At 57.3% G+C, this 14,251-nt stretch overlaps 1 protein-coding gene and 1 long non-coding RNA gene across 4 annotated transcripts in view; both read right to left on the bottom strand.

The window, feature by feature from the left end:
- The window catches only part of LOC116274604, a 28,445-nt gene extending 27,253 nt beyond the window's left edge, over positions 1 to 1,192 (bottom strand). For both annotated transcript variants that reach the window (XR_004183375.1, XR_004183376.1), the window contains exon 1: positions 1,100 to 1,192. This is a non-coding gene — a long non-coding RNA (uncharacterized LOC116274604). The remainder of the gene's footprint in view (positions 1 to 1,099) is intronic.
- A 6,344-nt stretch (positions 1,193 to 7,536) lies between these two features.
- OLIG2 (oligodendrocyte transcription factor 2) lies at positions 7,537 to 10,873 on the bottom strand. 2 transcript variants are annotated; one of them, XM_009202330.4, is made up of 2 exons: positions 10,696 to 10,873; positions 7,537 to 9,926 (listed from the first exon to the last, which is right to left on the bottom strand). In XM_009202330.4, the coding sequence occupies exon 2, from the start codon at positions 9,863 to 9,865 to the stop codon at positions 8,894 to 8,896; it is 972 nt and encodes a 323-aa protein (XP_009200594.1). In that variant the 5' UTR covers positions 9,866 to 9,926; positions 10,696 to 10,873; the 3' UTR covers positions 7,537 to 8,893. The 2 variants fall into 2 exon arrangements, with proteins under 2 accessions (XP_009200594.1, NP_001162251.1); NM_001168780.1 differs by lacking the exon at positions 10,696 to 10,873 and having other exon boundaries at positions 8,894 to 9,865.
- Between the last annotated feature and the right edge of the window lie 3,378 nt (positions 10,874 to 14,251).

The following is a 14,251-nucleotide window of genomic DNA, read 5'->3' as shown; positions in this document are numbered from 1 at the left end:
GGGAAAGAGAGGGGCAAAGAAGGCAAGCCCAGGGTAGGGCGGGGAAGAGTGCGGCCTCCTGGCTGTGCTGGTCTTATGGGCTGCCTGCCCCTGCTGTGGTCGCCTGCCAGCACCCGGCTGCACTAAGTCATTTCCTTCCTGTGCTGGCTAAGCCACACTGTCTTCCAGTGTCTTCATTAGCACTGCTGCCTTGGCCTAAACAGCCCAGAGAGGTCAGAGCTGGAGCCAATGGGGAGCTCCATGCCCAGCTCCCAGGAGGCCCCACCACTGTTCTCCCCGAGGCTCCCAGCTGCAATTCCAGAGTGAGCAGATCCTTAGCTCTCCAGCTCACCCCTTACACTGGGCATCTGAGGGGCACAGCTGGAGGGACAAGCAGGCCTGGCCCTGAGAGGGTGGACTCTCCTCAGTGAGTGGATGAGGGATGGGACGATGAGGCTGGGGCTTGGGCTTCACAGGCAACTTTTCCTTCAATCAGTTCCTTTCTGATCCTGGCTCCCTCCTTTAAAAGGACTCAGGTCTGGGCCAGGTGTGGTGCCTCATGCCTGTAATCCCAGCACTTTGGGGGGCCAAGGTGAGTGGGTCACCAGAGGTCAGGAGTTTGAGACTAGCCTGGCCAACATGGTGAAACCCCGTCTCTACTAAAAATACAAAAATTAGCTGGGCATAGTGGCGTGCACCTGTAATCCCAGTTACTTGGGAAGCTGAGGCATGAAGATGGTTTGAACCCAGGGCAGTGTTGCAGTGAGCTGAGATCGTGCCCCTGCACACTCCAGCCTGGGTGACAGAGTGAGACTCCATCTAAAAAAAAAAAAAAAAAGACCCAGGTCTATTTTCCATGTAGAGCATGGGCCCTCCTTGTCCATGACGCAATGCAAAGGATATTCCCGGAGAACTAACTGTGCATCATGCTCAGCACCAGGCACCCCAGGACATGCAAAGGTGAGAACAGAGGCCTTGCCTTGCGTTGCGGGGGTTTGGGAAGTGGACCTTGTACAGAACTCAGGAACAGTGCTGAGTTGTTCCTTGGGACCCCAGGGCATACAGACCCCTTGTGATGCTTCAGGACAGGTCATATCACCCAGAGTAAGAGAGACCATACCTTGTAGGACCGCCAAGAAGATTCAATGGGATGACACTCATGCGATCAGGCATCTTCTTCTGCTTAGTTGGGCATGCTTGGTGTGCCAGGTTCTCCCTCTCAAGCCGGATGGCCTGTGAACACGGTACTAGCATCACCCCTACTTTACAGATAAGGAAGCCAAGGCTTAGAAAGTTCATGTCTCTTGTCCAAGGTCACTCCACTGACAGGGCTTGGCCAAGGCAGCATACCACCCCACACCCAGCCACCTCTTCATGGTCTCCATGGTGACTGCCCCACTGTGACCTACACATTCTTGGTTGCTTGGGTTGGGGGAGACTCAGCTGTAGGAGTCCACACCCAGCAGCAGCTGCACTCTGGGAAGGCCCTTGGGTCCAGGGCATCCATTCACTGCTGGGACCAAGCACAGGGCAACTCCTGGGATGTTTCATTTAATCCTCACAGCAACACAGTTGTCAGGTGCTATTGTTAATTACTCTATTTACATAAGAAGAGATGATCAGTAAGGTCTGATCACTGTAGGTCTGATCACCTGGATCACTGTAGTATCAGGGCTTTGGTCTGAATCCAGCTGCCCTGGATAGAATCCAAGTACTCACCAGCCTTTAGGCCTGTGTCCCCCATCAATGAAGAATTGAGGACTTTTACACTTCCGCCTTGTTCCCCACACTCTCCAAACCTCCTGACTTGCACTGTGCCATTCGTTCATTCATTCATTCATTCATTTTTTTCTGAGCCCTTATATCTAGCAGGTACCCTGAAGGTACAAGGATGTCCAAACCACAGTTTCCACCCTAGGGAAGCCCCACAACCAAAGACAACTCCTTGCTAGAACTGTCTAAACTCCACTTTAGCAGAGTCCAGTGAATTCCCTTAGTGCACACAGGACATATTGAGGAGGGCTGTTCTCAACCATCACAGCCTCCCTTCCAGCAGGGGCTCCCAGGACCTCTGCGCTAAGGTGGACCAGGACACCCAGAGGGCTCGGGTATTAGGGCAGAGCCTGATCGGCCCACGGAGCTTCCAAGATCACCCATTATGGCTCTATTCTACAGTTGAAACAGGTTCAGAGCTTCGGAGAGGCCACTCCAGCCCTGTTCTGAAAAACAAGCTTCTACTGCCAAATCTGAGGATGAAGGAGAGAGAATTGCTCGTGATCCTGTTTGAACTGCATTGTACTCGTGGCCCTTGCCCGGGCTCCAGAACTTTTGCCTAGAAAGCGGAGGTGTCCGAGAGCCAGAGCCGGGCTGGTCTGGGAGGGAGGCAGAGGAAAAGGCGAGGCCCGGCATACAAGACTTAAAAGCCAGGGTAGGGTGGTAAACCAGGATGCTTGCGGCCCAGCGACACTGGGTCACAGGGCCTCCAGGACTCAGCAGGGCTCAGGAGGGCGGGAGGGAGGGGGTCCAGAGAGGCCTCTGCTTTGCAGTTCCAGGCCCTCGCGTTTGCAAGCACCGGTGTGCGTGGATCTGTGAGCGCGAACTCGGGTGCGTGAGTCCCTGTGCGAGAGCCTGTGCACGTGGACTCGTGTGTGGAGCTGGTGTGCAAAAACCCTTAGCGGGTCTGTGCTTTTGGACTCGGGTGCATGGACCTGGGTGCTCCTTGGGCGGCTGTTTGGGCCCCACAAGCATGTAGGCGGTTCTGGAGAGCTCTGTGTGCCTCCTTCTTGGGGGACCTCCAACCCCTCCCACAACCAGTGGACGGATTGTGGCCGCACCGACGCTGCAATGTCGCCAAAGGAAAACTGCGCGCGTCCAAGCCAGCTGCTTCAATACTGGCGGGTGCGGGCCTTGCCGGGGTCTCCAGCCGGTGGGGTGGGCCTGCGGAGCCCTACCACCCCTCCGCACCAGTCTCCCGTTAGCCTGTGCGGGGTCCGGGAAGCGAGGGCCGGAGAGGACACTAGCGCGCAGTTCAGAGCGGTTCCTTGAGCAGTCTTCCCCAGAGTTGCAACGTGGCTGCCCGAGGACCCCAAATAAAGACGCGGCCTTCTCACCCAGAGCCCTGCCAGATCGTCCTGGTGGACTGCGCCCGCTTTCAGGGTTTGCAAACTGAAGACCCGCTCGCGTGTCTTCAGAGCTCTCGGCGTGCTGTAAAGGAGGGTCTGAAGCCCCCCCGGCAGGAGAGCGCGCACTCGCAGCAGCCGCGGGACTGGCGCAGGTATCATCCTGGTCCCTGCAGGCCTTTCAGTTGGCGACCCTTTTCCTAGTGACTGCCCGAGGTGTGGAAGGCACAACGGGGCAGGGGATGTGGCCCGGGATTCCGGCTGCGGTCCCAGGCCGGCAGGAGCGGCAGCTGTCTTGGCACTAACGACGGTCCCTCGCGGGGAGCGCGGGCCGCCCTAATGAGGCTCCGCCGTGGCTCACCTGCTCCGACCCTTCCTTCGCCCGCGCCGCGCGCCCACCGGCGCCTGCTAATTGCTAAAGCCTGTGAGCCCCGCCCGCCGCCCAGATGGGGGAGTCGGGGACAGATGGGGTCCAGACATGGGGGGAAGCACTAGGAGCGCCACCTAAGGGGGCCGGGGTGAGGGACAGGGGGTGGTAGCAGAGGATTCCCGAGGCGGCAGCTGAGCCAGAGTCGGGACTGCTGGAGTGCGGGCCAGGTGGCCTCTTGGGGTGGGCCCTGGATTGCAACAACCTTGCCACCTTCCTTTACTGGCTGTGTCCCCTGAGCGAGTCACTTACTCTTTCTGTGCCTCAGTTTCCTTACTTGTAAGACAGGACAATAATAGCACCCTCCTCAAATGGTTGTAGTGAGAATGGAATGAATTGAGGCTCTCGAAGCTCTCTGTGTCCTGCCTTATCCCGGCTAAACCTCAGTCAACGCTAGCCGCCTCCTCTCCCAGCCTCCTCCACCTATTAATATCCTGTGTTCCCTGGAGGTTCAGCCGGGCCCTGACTCCCTCCTCCCAGCTTTGCCTCTTCATTTCCTCGCTGCAGCCCTCCACCCCCACCCTCTTCCACAGACAAGCAGCCAGTAGCAATCACTGGGCCCTTAGAGGAGAGATAGGGAATAAGGATGTAGCTGTGGGTGATCCCCATCTCTGCCCTGCCTAGAATGGCCTCCTCACTGACAGGGAGTTGGGGCTTAGCCCCTGGGATATAGCCCATGAGCTGCTGGCTGCCTCCAAACCAGGGAGTGGCCATGCTCCCCCATGCTGTCCCACATCCCTCTCCCTAGTCAGGATGGAACTGAATACAGCAACCACTGCCGTGAATAGCCTAGCTTGATCCTGGCTTCTCTTACAGTTTTGCAGACTATAAATAAATGGTCACTCTCGGTGTAGGGCCCTTGTCAAAGACCTTATAACCCCTACTGGTACTATGGGGGCGCTTGTGGGGGGAAGGTGATACTAGGCACAAAATCTGTAATGAAAGTGTGACTTAAAATGACATGGCAGGTGGAGGGGGACTCCTTTGCCCCCTCCTAGATGAATTTCTCGGAAGCATCAAGGTGAATACTCAGTAGAAGTCCAGACAGATTTCTAGGTAGATTCTGCCCCAATGGGAGACAGACATTTTCCACCACTGGAGTAGTTTTATCCATAAGAGCATCTAGGGGGCTTTAAAATTCAATGCCCTGGCCCAGGAGCTCCTCACTGATCCCAGTCTGGGAATGAGAAGGGCAGGCCCCTGGTGGATGACTGTCAGCCCCAAATCACCATAGGTGTCCTTAGTACCCATGTCTTCCTACAGCCACATTAGAATCCCTGGCCTCACTGGGAGTGTGACACCTCTGTGGGTTCGCCTCACTCCTCTGCTCACTGCCTGTCCCCGAGGTGCAGAATTCCAACTCCATGAGCATTAGAGGTGAGTCCTTCAACACTGAGTCCAGGAGAGTGTCATTTCTCTGCGGCTCCTGCCCATGTGAGAGAGTGAGGAGCCCAGGGACAATGCCCTAGGGTGCTGAGGCCAGAGGAGGAGGCTCGGGTTCTGCCCACTGGCCCCTCAACCTCTGGTCAGCTTAGCTCTCAGGTTCTTTTCTTTCTTTCTTTTTTTTTTTTTTTAACAGAGTTTCATTCTTGTTGCCCAGGCTGGAGTGCAGTGGCACAATCTTGGCTTATTGCAACCTCCACCTCCTGGGTACAAGCAATTCTCCCGCCTCAGCCTCCGGAGTAGCTGGGATTACAGGCATGTGCCACCACACCCGGCTAATTTTGTATTTTTAATAGAGATGGAGTTTCTGCATTTTGGTCAGGCTGGTCTCGAACTCCCGACCTCAGGTGATCTGTCTGCCTCAGCCTCTCACAGTGCTGGGATTACAGCCTTGGGCTACTGTGCCCAGCCAGCTCCCAGGTTCTTAAGGAGGGTTGGAGAGTCTCAAAGACCTGGCGGGTGGTGAGTTCCTAAACTCAGAGGCTGAGAGCTGGGGCACTGCAGAGCCACACAGTGGGGCTGGGGAGGAGGCTGAGCTGCAGTCCAGCCTGTTAAGAATCTCCCAACAAATGTTCCCCAGAGGGGACCTGCAGTGTGGCAGGGCAGCCTGCACCAGATCCCAGAAACTGTTACCTCTTTCCCTTCCCCTCTCGATGAGGAGCCCACTACCAATGAAGAGCCCACCAAAGTCACAGTGGTTGCACACAGTCTTATCCTGTCCTACACCAAAGCCCAGCCACTGGCCTGAGTCTTCTACCTTGGCCCCCACCAGTCCAGGGCCACCCTCAGCGAGTAGCCACCTGCTCCTGGGGATGTGCACTGTGTGCGCTTGTGTGTGCCGCTGTCTTTCTCCTCTACATCCAGAGCTGCTCCAGTCTCACCCACCGTGGTCAAGGCCCCCAGCTGGGTGCACAGTTTAGGCAGCTGGCATGGAGGAGGGCCCAAAGCCTGGCTGGACACAGCCCTTCCTTCTTTGGAGGCCCTGGTCTTGCCTGACCTGGCTGGTGGCTGGTTGCTACTGAGAGTTTGGGTGCAGGGGTGTAGGGAAAGACTTGATTTATTGCCTTTCAACAACTGTCCTATGCAGGCACCAAGCACGCTCAGAGCCTGCACCAGCACACCTGCCTGGCGGTGGGTGTGGAAGAGCCAAAACTGCCATCAAGACCACTACCCCCACCGGCCAGGTTCTCAGCTCCCGCTGGTCTATGTTCCAGCCTCCTGGAGTCCCTCTGAGTGTGTCTGCGGCAGCAGCTGGACCCAGTTTTGAATTCTTTTCAAGTTTCATTTCAAATGGGATTTCAGAATAAAAACGACTAGACCCTGCCCTTCCTTCTTCTTGGATTCACATGGTGCTATTGGGGTGGTGGTGGCAGGAGGCTTTCCAACCCTCCTCAGCCCCCAGCCACTCAGCCTCTCCAAATCCCTCCCAGCCTTTGCAAAAAGCCAAGCCCATTGGTGAAAAGCTAGGCCTCCAGCACCCGATCCCTGGGTGACTGTTATCCTGGCCAGGAGCCTGACATTCCCCGCTGGAGGACCAGGAAGTGCCTGTCCCCTGCTAGGGGATGGAGCAGTCTTCAAGTCTAAGCAAAGGGTGCCTGCCTGTGTCAGCCAGGCTCAGCAGTGCGACTCAAGAAATGGGGTTCTGACCAGGGAAATCTTCTGCACCCCCAGATCAGGGTGGCCAGTGGCCACCAAAAATATTGTCAGAGAGAGGGCCCTGGACCAGGGGACGTTCTTACTGTGCCCATACCCGCTGTCTTTTCAGGGGCGCATTCTCAGGCCAGCCCTGGGGTGGGGAGACTGTAACAGGATCTACCCTGGTCCTTGACCAGGAAGGCCAAAGTTTTTTTATTTCTACCCAGAATCCCTCTTCACAGCCACATCCTAAATTTGCATCGCGGGTTTGGATTGTGAGAACCCAATGGCCAAGAGGAGACAGAGGTGACCCCAGGAAGGAGCACGGAGGCCAAAGTGCTGCCAGTGCTCCTCCAGGCGGTGGGGAGCCCCTGATCCTTTGCAGTTCAAGGCGGAGGTGGCCGCTGGGGGAGGGTAGTGGAGATGGCTGAAAAGGAATGGAAGCGCTAGTGAATTCTGCACCAAGCACTCCCCAAGCGCTTTGCCGGGAACTCCACGGCTCCGCAGAACCCAGGTCAGCAGCTGAAGCCAAGGAAACCCCTAAGGGGAGGGTGGTGGCGGGAGACCGCCTCTGAGCAGAAAGGAAATAAAAATCGAGCAGTAGAGGACTCCTGAGAGCCCAGACGCCCAGCCAAAGGCGCAGCCCTCACCCTGCAAGTCCCAAAGTCCAATGCTCCGGGAAGGAAATATCCGCTTATAAAGGAACTCAATACTCAACTGAAAGGAAAGGCAGTTCCGGGTTAGGCGTCAGAAAATAGAAATAAGGACAAACAAGTTGTGCAAAACACCCGGAGGATTTGCTCGGAACATGTTTGAAAGACAATGCATGTGTGTCTCTAGTTCCAAACTGGGGGAACGATCCCCAAATCCGGCCCCAAGGTATCGCGTCCTGAACCCCTTTTCCGGGTGGCACACGGATGGAAATCGCCCGAATTTACTTTAAATTTTATTTAAAATCTCAACACTCAGTCATTTATTTCGTTTTTGCAACCAAACAAGTAATAAATATTATTTAGCACTTTGTTTTTACAAAAATAAAACAGATGATACACTCTGCGAGGGGCGGTGCGATCAGAGGAAGGGTGTTACACGGCAGACGCTACAAAGCCCAGTTTGCCACGCAGGCAGCGCCGAGGCGGCTTGCACGGACGCAGGAAGCACGTGGAGGAGTTTAACATTTGTGTTAAACGTGGCAAAAATAAACCAAAATAGAGGAAAGCCGGCTTAGACTCCGGTGGGGCTGGCAGTCACGTGAACAAACAGCTTAGCATCGCGCACTTACCTCATCATTGATACATTTACACATCCAAAAAAGAAAAATTTAAAAAGCGGACAGAACCCCCAAATAACCCAAACTGTTTTCACAGCAACTGCGTCTTAATTCTGTTACATTCTTATGTACCCAAATAACCAAATCACTTTGTGCTTAGAGAAGGAAAGATGAGTCGGTGGGGTAGTTTCTATTTTAAAATAATAACTAAAATGCATCCGCCCCTGAAATCAGCAGTTTTGGGTTATTCCAATCCACAAGTGGTTCTACTCTGAATGTCTATAAACTTGCTCATACTGTTGAAGAAGGAACATCCACAGATTTATTAGAAAACCATATTCTCCCAAATCAACGAGAGACGGGGAGGAGCGCCACAGTTCTTAGAGGGTGTGGATTGACCCAGATATTGAGCTTGGATATGACCATAAGCGCTTCTGATACCGAATGCCGGCTTCCAACTAACTTGTGTTCCCTGGCCTTGGGCCAGGGGCGACCCTGGAGGGCGCGGTCGGGCGGTTGCTTCTGCAGTGCGGCTACCCGGAGTCTCCCACAGGCCAAGAAAGGAGGAAGGGGAGTAAGTCCCCAACGTGTCCCCCTCCCACAACACCCCCTCCCCCACCAAGTGCTGCCCAGGCCGAGTCTGGAAGTCAGGCCATGCTCTCAGGGAAACACGTTTTTAGAATCTTTTTCCGGAGGTGGGGGTCGGGGGTCGGATGAGTTCTAGTGAGGAATGCACACAGCGGTACCTTTTCATAAAACGGTGTCTACTGGACCAGCGCAGGTTAAAGCCAGAGAGGGTTCGATCAGGTCCCGGAGCGAACATCCCCTCACTCCTCACTGCTCTGTGCGCGACCCCATTGCTCGGGTTCGCAGATGCTGGAGTCCCCACCATCCCCCACCCCCAGTCCGTGGTCCTGCGCCCCTCCTCGCGACAGAGCTCCCGAGCCCAGCGCAGGCCAGTCCTCGCTTCCCCGCGGCCCCGGGCTCCCCTGTCGCCAGAACGCGCCGGCGCCGGTCGGCTCACTTGGCGTCGGAGGTGAGGCGCGGCAGGCTGCCGGCGCCCATGGCCGACACGTGGTGGTGCGGCGGCGGCACCTGGCACATGCTGCAGGGGCAGGGCATGCCGCCCCAGTGCTGGAAACCCCCGCTGCCCCCACTGCCGCCACCCCCGCCCCCCAGCGGGGCGGCCGCGGCAGCAGACGGAGACTTGAGTAGGCCGTGCGGTGGACGGATGGAGCCGACCGACGGCAGCCCCGAACCGGGCAGAGAGGCGCTGGACACCGCCGCAGCGGCAGCGGCTGCAGCAGCCGCTGCGGCGGCGGGCGGCAGGATGGGGTGGTGCACCGCGGGGTGATGTGCTGCGTGCGCTGCTGCTGCCGGGTGCGCGGTGGCTGCGGGCAGGGGCGCGGAGTGCGCCAGGCCCCCACAGGCCGACGGGTGGAAGCCAGCGTGGTGGCCCCCGTAGATCTCGCTCACCAGTCGCTTCATCTCCTCCAGCGAGTTGGTGAGCATGAGGATGTAGTTGCGCGCCAGGAGCAGCGTGGCGATCTTGGAAAGCTTGCGCACCGAAGGGCCGTGCGCGTACGGCATGACCTCGCGCAGGCCGTCCATGGCGATGTTGAGGTCGTGCATGCGCTTGCGCTCGCGGCTGTTGATCTTGAGACGCAGCTGCTGCAGCTCTGGCTCTGTCATTTGCTTCTTGTCCTTCTTGGTGGACGACGCGGCCGCCGACGACGTGGACGACGAGGTGCTGGACGAGGATGACTTGAAGCCGCTGCCTCCTAGCTTGTCACCAGGATGCGCGCCCGCAGAGCCCATAGCGCTGCGCAGCTCAGCGCTCAGCTCCGGCGGGCAGTCGCTCGGGGTGGACGAGGACACTGTGCCCCCAGTGAAGGCGCTGCCGCTACTGCCCTTACTCCGGGCCGGCAGAAAAAGGTCATCGGGCTCTGGCGACGACGGGCGGCTGGACACCAGGCTGGCGTCCGAGTCCATGGCCCCGGGGGAGGATAGTCGTCGCAGCTTTCGCAGGGTCCTCCTTCCCTAGGACCCGAAACTTCCAGGAGAGGAGGAGAAAAGAGAATGAGAGAGAGAGAGAGAGAGAGAGAGAGAGAGTCAGTGAGTGAGACAGAAAAGCTGCTCCCGCCTGCGCCGCAGTACCGCAGCGCGGGGTCCCGGCACAGGTGGCCCGTGGTTCCTCGTCCCCCTCGCTACTAACTCTAGCCCTCCTTTTAGCTGCACGCGGGTGCCTATAATTAAGCTCTCTTTATCTCCCCTCCGCTCTCATGCAACAGGTTATTTCAGGGAGCGTTGGTGACCCTCGGGGTGCGGGTGGCATTCTAGAGGCTTCGTGTTTTCAGTTAGGAGTGGGAAAGCTGAGTCTCTCGGGCTGGAATAAACGAGTGGGAAGTGAGGGCCTTTCTTTGGGGACGGTGGAGATCTAAATAGAGAACTAATGATTTTGTTCCCCAGACGGGTCCACCTTATCTCCATCGACACCACGCAGCAAACACACGCACACGCACAAGCACCCAGCGCCGGCGCGGGGCCCAGAGTCCATGTGCTGCGTCTGGAGACTACGGGGAGCTCACCAGCTGACTTGGGCTTGGGCAGAAAGAGCTGTTGTCGCTCCGACTTTTCGCTTTTGGCGAGGGGCATGCAGCGGTGAGTGGGGGGAGGACAGAACAGCAAAGTCGCTCTGGAGAAATGGCTCGCAGAGGAGGGATCCAGACCCCCTGTATCGGAGCATTCTGGGTCACAGCGGAGTTGAGAAGCGTCTGTCCTTGGAATCTAGACTGGGGCTGCTGGGGGGCGGGGACACTTACTGTGGATGCGATTTGAGGAGCTCGCTCCGAAAAGCCTCAGCGGAGAACCTGGCACCGGGCACTGGTGTCGCGTAGGTCTATAATAAGCATCCGCACCTTTTGGGGCTCGGCCGGTTTTTATAGCCCGGTGGCAGCGGAGACGGCAGCAGCGGTGGCCGGGGCGGGGGCGGGGAACAATGTGCGTGTCCTGGAGGGGCTGCCGCGCCAATGAGCTGGGCCCGCCGGGGGGCTGGGAAGCTGATGTCATCCGGGCTAATTCCGCTCAATGAAACTCGCCAGGCAGGGCACACGCCTCCTCCCCGCGCACAACCAATGGGCGCCCGTGGCCGGGAGATTCTTAGGGAGGGACTAGAGGAGGGACCCGAGGAGGCGAGGGGGAGGAGAGGGGCGGGCTCAAGGGGGATGGAGAGGGCTGAGCGCGCTTGGGACCGGGGGAGAAAGGGAACGTAGTCAAATTTCTGTAAAAAATATGGCCACCACACAGTAAGGTTGGGGGACGGGATGATTTGGGGACCCTGCAGAGTCTAACAAACTAACGTGATGCCCCACGCAGCCGCACCTTTTGGGATGCGCGTGGAAAACCCTGGCGACCCAGGATCCGGGGCTGGGGTCTCCTCCCTAGCTCTTCCTCTCTCTGGTTTCCCGCCGCCTGTTCCCATCTCACTGGCTTCATCAACACGTGGGCATTTGGCGCCCCAAATGTAAACGATGCCCAGGCACAAAGTCCCCACTTTCTTGGTGCTCTCCTCGCGCGTCTAGGAGGTGGCTGTGACTGCAGCTCCGCGGGCAGCCGGTAGCGCCCCCAGCTGGGGGCAGGGCCTTGAGGGGCAGAGGGCGGGCAAGGAGGGAGGGGACGGACTTCAGAAGAGTGTTTTGAAAGAATTCACAACTCTCCTTAGGTGGAGGATGGTGTGGGTACAGGGACGAGTTATTTCCGCACGGTAGCCGCGCTAGCACCAGGGCAGAGTCGTGCCTGTAGTTAAACACCCCTCCATTTGTTAGCAGGGGAGCCGGATGATAGTATTTTCAGTGTCATCTTTGTGATCGCCACACGTCTTAGGGCAGGGGCAAGGCTGGCATCTGTAGTCCGAGCAGGGCTACGCTGTAAAAGGTTAAAGAGCCTTCTGCCCCAGTCGCCTGCTTTCTGGAACTGCAAAGAGAAGTTTCAGGCCTGGGCAAGGCTTCTCCACGCTGTGGGCCAGACAGCGAGATCGAACCACTCGCGACTGCGTTGGGACATGTTTTACTGATTGCAGGCTGGCTCTAAAACCTGAAAACTCTTGACGATGAGGAATTAAGCCCGAACTGGAGAAGCACCTCACTGAAGTAGCTGAGGTACGAATGCATTCACCCATTTTACAAATGGGAAAACCCAGAGACTGTCTGCAGCAAGCCTACAGAAAAAAATTGCTAAGCCTTTACAGCGCCGCCCTGCTTGGACTACAGACGCTGGCGTTGGCGGTTCCTTATAGTACGGGCAGCAGCCTGTCTCCCCTAATCCCTAACCTGTTCCCCGAGCTGAATTTCTAACATCTATACATTTCGAATTCAGAAATTTGTTTCTGCAGATCTCGGATAGCTAGCACTTGACACTGTGAGCGCGCGCGCGCGGGTACACACCTACAGTCTCCTAGGGAGTGTGAGGAACGTCGTGTTACTTCCGTTGTTGGGAAACTTTTACTGTGCAAGTACGGTTTTAAAAACAAGCAAACAAATAAGCACAGTAAATAACTGGACTTCAAGTAGCAAAGTTACAAAATAAACAAATATAAAAAGAAACCCACGTTATTGCCCCTAGTTCTGGGATATGTCTCCCTCTGTGGTCTACGCTAGAAGCCCAGCCGGCTCTCGCCTTCGCCCCAGTCTCGTGCCTTCTGGAACATTATTTTTCAATCCGCGTGTTTCCCAGCTGGCTCTGCAGCCATCCGTTAAATATGTATTTAAAATATGAAGAACTGAAGCGTGGTGTTATGCCGTCCAACGGTTACAAGGATGACCCATAACCGTTCAATTAGTAGAATCTGTCACTCGGACGACGCAGGGAGCGGGGGTGGGGATCAGAAAGGGCTCGGGCATTTGAAGATGCCTCCTTCGGGCCTGCCCCGCCAACAGCAGCGAGGACATGTGTGGAGGTGCGCGCTGTGGGGCCACCAGTCGGGGTGTGGAGTTGTGCGCCTGCCAGTGTAGCTAATAAACACCAGCAGGCGCAACGTGCGCCTTGGTTGCAGCCGCTGAGGTTAGCCCAGCCGCCGGCACGTGTCCCGGAACCCGGTTTCTTTTTTTGTTGCTGCCCACTCGTGTCTATCCTGCGACCGACTTGCGGCGGTGAGAGCAAGCGGTCTGAGGTTCTTTGCATGCTCGGTCCAGTGGCTGGAGTTGGGAATCGGGGTGAAAGTCGAGGGGCTCGTCTTGGCACTGCGCGAGTCTAGAGCCTGGAAGGCAAAGTCCGAAGCTCTGTGCTGCTGCTGGCCCCTTCTTCACCCGGCAGCCTTTCCTCAACATCCTCCCTTCCCCAGAGTAGTTTGGGAGGTTGGGGAGATCTGTGTCGCCCCTGGGCTCCCTTAGCCCTGGTGCCAATCGGATACTGAGTACCTCTCGCTGTGTCTCCTATGCCTCCCCACCCCCTCCCAGGAATAACTAGAAATTAGATCCCAGTGCCCAAGCTCGCCCTGGTGCGTCCTGGAGGCGTCCCCAGCACTTGTCCGGGTCCTGCGCCCGGCGCCCGGGGTGGACAACCTGGGCGGGTCCCAGGCACTGTGGTTCCCACCAGCGCGCGCACGCAGCTGGGGCCCCTTCCTCCGGAATGGAGTGCTCACTTGCCGAGGCTAAGGGGCCCCGGCTCCGGGAGTTCCTGGTTGGCTCCCGCGTCCTGGTGCTGTTGGCCTTCTCCGTGTTTTTCCCTCCCCTTTGTGTTTCTCTCCCACAAAAGACCGGGTGCGTGTCGGGGCCGGCCTTTGTTGGACCGCCGGGCGGCCCGGGAGGAGCCGGTGCCAAACCGGCGGGCTCTCGCGCGGCTCCAGGGCGCAGACCTCCCACTGCTTCCCGGGTCCCTCCCGGGCCTTCTTTCTGATTCTCTCCCTTCCCTTCTCCGAGTTCCTGCTCACATTCAGGCTGCGTCTCGGCCTGGCTGCCAAACAGAAAGACGTTCTTGCGCAGAGCTGACCAGGGCTGGCGGCGGGAGGCAAAGGATCCCGGCACCGGAAAGCAAAGCAAAGAAAAAGGCATTACAGCCATCGCTCCTGGTCGCGAATGACAGCGTTTGACTACCAAACGTGTGCTATATGACCTCTCAGAAGTCAGAACTCTGCAAACAAATGGCGTGTCTTTCTCACAAAACAGCTCTAGGAGTCGTCCAGGGTCAGCGCGGCTGGTGAGAACCGCGGCTCCCGGGACTGGTCCAGGACAGTTCACGCTGGGTGTGGAGGATGGGTCCTGGCACTTGGCAGGTGCTTGGTAAATACTTCCGAATGCACACACGTGCAGATGTGCATGCGGACTGGTGTGAAACATGGTCCGTAAAATACATGTAAATGTGGGCAAAGGTGTGTTACGTGTT

This window comes from Papio anubis, chromosome 4 (assembly GCF_008728515.1).
Source record: "Papio anubis isolate 15944 chromosome 4, Panubis1.0, whole genome shotgun sequence".
In the NCBI taxonomy this organism is placed as follows: domain Eukaryota; kingdom Metazoa; phylum Chordata; class Mammalia; order Primates; family Cercopithecidae; genus Papio; species Papio anubis.
Note: the sequence above shows the minus strand (reverse complement) of the source record. Positions and strands in the feature narration are given on the sequence as shown.